At 42.7% G+C, this 3,469-nt stretch overlaps 1 protein-coding gene across 1 annotated transcript; it reads right to left on the bottom strand.

The window, feature by feature from the left end:
• Positions 1 to 1,379, bottom strand: LOC140617347 (large ribosomal subunit protein uL4). Its single transcript, XM_072798601.1, has one exon. It carries the CDS (start codon positions 1,344 to 1,346, stop codon positions 78 to 80), a length of 1,269 nt encoding a protein of 422 aa, XP_072654702.1. The 5' UTR covers positions 1,347 to 1,379; the 3' UTR covers positions 1 to 77.
• Between the last annotated feature and the right edge of the window lie 2,090 nt (positions 1,380 to 3,469).

Genomic DNA, 3,469 nt, shown 5'->3' with positions numbered 1-3,469 from the left:
TGTCTTTGATCAGGTCTTTATTTAAAATTAGCTGTCCAAAATGATTTGAGTTTTATGGAATAAACAAATATAAGTTTTTAGGCAGCGAGCTTCTTCTCTTCCGTGGTAGGTTTCTTTTCTGCAGGTTTCTTGTCAGCTGCTGGTTTCTTGGTAGCTGCAGCCTTTTTTCCTACCACAGGTTTCTTCGGCTTTTTCACACCAACAGTTTTCTTTCCTTTCTTCCCTACCGTGGGCTTCTTGCCTGGAACCCCCTTCTCCTCCGATTTGGCTTCTAAGGCTGCTGCCGCCTTATCCATCCGGAGTTTGTGATTCTTGGCCTGGCGAAGAATGGTGTTCCGGCGCATGGTCTTTGCATACGGGTTTAGCTTCAACATGATTCTTAGGTTCTTCAGTGGATTCTTCTTCAGGACTCTACGATGAATCTTCTTGCGTGGTGCTCGGAGGGCTCTTTGGATCTCTGGGCTTTTCAAGATTCTGCTGAGGTCTGTATTAAGCATCTTATGCATGGGAAGGTTGTAGTTACTCTTGAGGGAGGCAGCCTTACGCCAAGTGCCATACAGATCGTCTAACTTGCGGAAAGCACTTTCAGTCCAAATGCAGAAACGTCCCACATGCCCACCAGGAGCAAGTTTCAGAATGTTCAGCTTGCTTACATTGAGTAAAGTAATTCCAGGGATGTTTCTGAAGGCCTTGATGATACCGTTGTCTTCGTTGTAGATGATGCAGGGTCCCCTGCGCTGGATACGACGACGGTTTCTCATTTTGCCTTTGCCAGCTCTCAGTCGCTGAGAGGCATAGACCTTCTTGATATCATTCCAGGCTTTAAGTTTCTTAAGAAGCAAAACCGCCTCCTTGGTCTTCTTGTAGCCTTCAACTTTATCTTCAACCACCAAAGGAAGTTCAGGAACTTCCTCAATACGATGACCTTTAGACATGACCAGTGCTGGTAAGGCTGAGGCAGCCAGGGCAGAGCAGATGGCGTATCGCTTTTGTGTTGTGTTCACTCTGCGGTGCCAACGGCGCCAGGTTTTGGTTGGTGCAAACATGCGGCCTCCACGACACATATTTCCAAAAGCACCCTGGCCAGAACGGTGAGTCCCACCGCCTCGAACTCGGGGAATTCGAGCCACGGCTCTGCCAGTACCCCAAGACTCAGCACTGGTTTGATGACCTGCTAATTCACTGACAGCATATGGCTGTCTGTTGTTTTTGCGCAAGTTGGTGTGAACAAAGTTCACGATATCGGGTCGAATGGGAGCCTTAAACACAGCAGGCAAGGTAACATTTTTGCCGGATGATTCCCCCTTTTCGGAGTACACAGATATCAACGGACGAGCACACGCCATCGCGGGGAGAGGAGAGTCATTTTGGTTTTGATTTGTATTTCCCTGATGGCAAGTGATGCAGAGCATTTTCTCATGTGCATGTTGGCCATGTCTATGTCTTCCTCTGTGAGATTTCTCTTCATGTCTTTTGCCCATTTCATGATTGGATTGTTTGTTTCTTTGCTGTTGAGTTTAATAAGTTCTTTATAGATCTTGGAAACTAGCCCTTTATCTGGTAGGTCATTTGCAAATATCCTCTCCCATTCTGTAGGTTGTCTTTTAGTTTTGTTGACTGTATCCTTTGCTGTGCAAAAGCTTCTTATCTTGATGAAGTCCCAATAGTTCATTTTTGCTTTGGTTTCTTTTGCCTTCGTGGATGTATCTTGCAAGAAGTTACTGTGGCCGAGTTCAAAAAAGGTGTTGCCTGTGTTCTTCTCTAGGATTTTGATGGAATCTTGTCTCACATTTAGATCTTTCATCCATTTTGAGTTTATCTTTGTGTCTGGTGCAAAGAGTGGTCTACTTTCATTCTTCTGCATGTGGATGTCCAATTTTCCCAGCACCATTTATTGAAGAGACTGTCTTTCTTCCAATGGATAGTCTTTCCCCCTTTATCGAATATTAGTTGACCATAAAGTTCAGGGTCCACTACTGGGTTCTCTATTCTGTTCCATTGATCTATGTGTCTGTTTTTGTGCCAGTACTACACTGTCTTGATGACCACAGCTTTGTAGTACAACCTGAAATCTGGCATTGTGATGCCCCCAGATATGGTTTTCTTTTTTAAAATTCCCCTGGCTATTCGGGGTCTTTTCTGATTCCACACAAATCTTAAAATAATTTGTTCTAACTCTCTGAAGAAAGTCCATGGTATTTTGATAGGGATTGCATTAAACGTGTAAATCGCCCTGGGTAACATTGACATTTTCACAATATTAATTCTGCCAATCCATGAGCATGGGATATTTTTCCATCTCTTTGTGTCTTCCTCAATTTCTTTCAGAAGTGTTCTATAGTTTTTAGGGTATGGATCCTTTACTTCTTTGGTTAGGTTTATTCCTAGGTATCTTATGCTTTTGGGTGCAATTATAAATGGGATTGACTCCTTAATTTCTCTTTCTTCAGTCTCATTGTTAGTGTATAGAAATGCCATTGATTTCTGGGCATTGATTTTGTATCCTGCCATGCTGCCAAATTGCTGTATGAGTTCTAGCAATCTTGGGGTGGAGGCTTTTGGGTTTTCTATGTAGAGTATCATGTCATCAGCGAAGAGGGAGAGTTTGACTTCTTCTTTGCCAATTTGAATGCCTTTAATGCCTTTTTGTTGTCTGATTGCTGAGGCTAGGACTTCCAGTACTATGTTGAATAGCAGTGGTGAGAGTGGACATCCCTGTCTTGTTCCTCATCTTAGGGGAAAGGCTCCCAGTGCTTCCCCATTGAGAATGATATTTGCTGTGGGCTTTTTGTAGATGGCTTTAAGATGTTGAGGAATATTCCCTTTATCCCTACACTCTGAAGAGTTTTGATCAGGAATGGATGCTGTATTTTGTCAAATGCTTTCTCTGGATCTAATGAGAGGATCATATGGTACTTGATTTTTCTCTTGCTGATATGATGAATCATATTGATTGTTTTACGGGTGTTGAACCAGCCTTGTGTCCCGGGGATAAATCCCACCTGGTCATGGTGAATAATTTTCTTAATGTACTGTTGGATCCTATTGGCTAGTATCTTGTTGAGAATTTTTGCATCCATGTTCATCAGGGATATTGGTCTGTAATTCTCCTTTTGGTGGGGTCTTTGTCTGGTTTTGGAATTAAGGTGATGCTGGCCTCATAGAACGAATTTGGAAGTACTCCATCTCTTTCTATCTTTCCAAACAGCTTTAGGAGAATAGGTATGGTTTCTTCTTTAAACGTTTGATAGAATTCCCCTGGGAAGCCATCTGGCCCTGGACTTTTGTGTCGTGGGAGGTTTTTGATGACTGCTTCAATTTCCTCCCTGGTTATTGGCCTGTTCAGGTTTTCTATTTCTTCCTGTTCCAGTTTTGGTAGTTTGTGGCTTTCCAGGAATGCGTCCATTTCTTCTAGATTGCCTAATTTATTGGTGTATAGCTGTTCATAATATGTTTTTAAAATCGTTTG

This window comes from Canis lupus, chromosome 25 (genome assembly GCF_048164855.1).
Source record: "Canis lupus baileyi chromosome 25, mCanLup2.hap1, whole genome shotgun sequence".
In the NCBI taxonomy this organism is placed as follows: domain Eukaryota; kingdom Metazoa; phylum Chordata; class Mammalia; order Carnivora; family Canidae; genus Canis; species Canis lupus.
The sequence above is the reverse complement of the archived record's forward strand: the minus strand, read 5'-3'. Positions and strand labels throughout refer to the sequence as shown.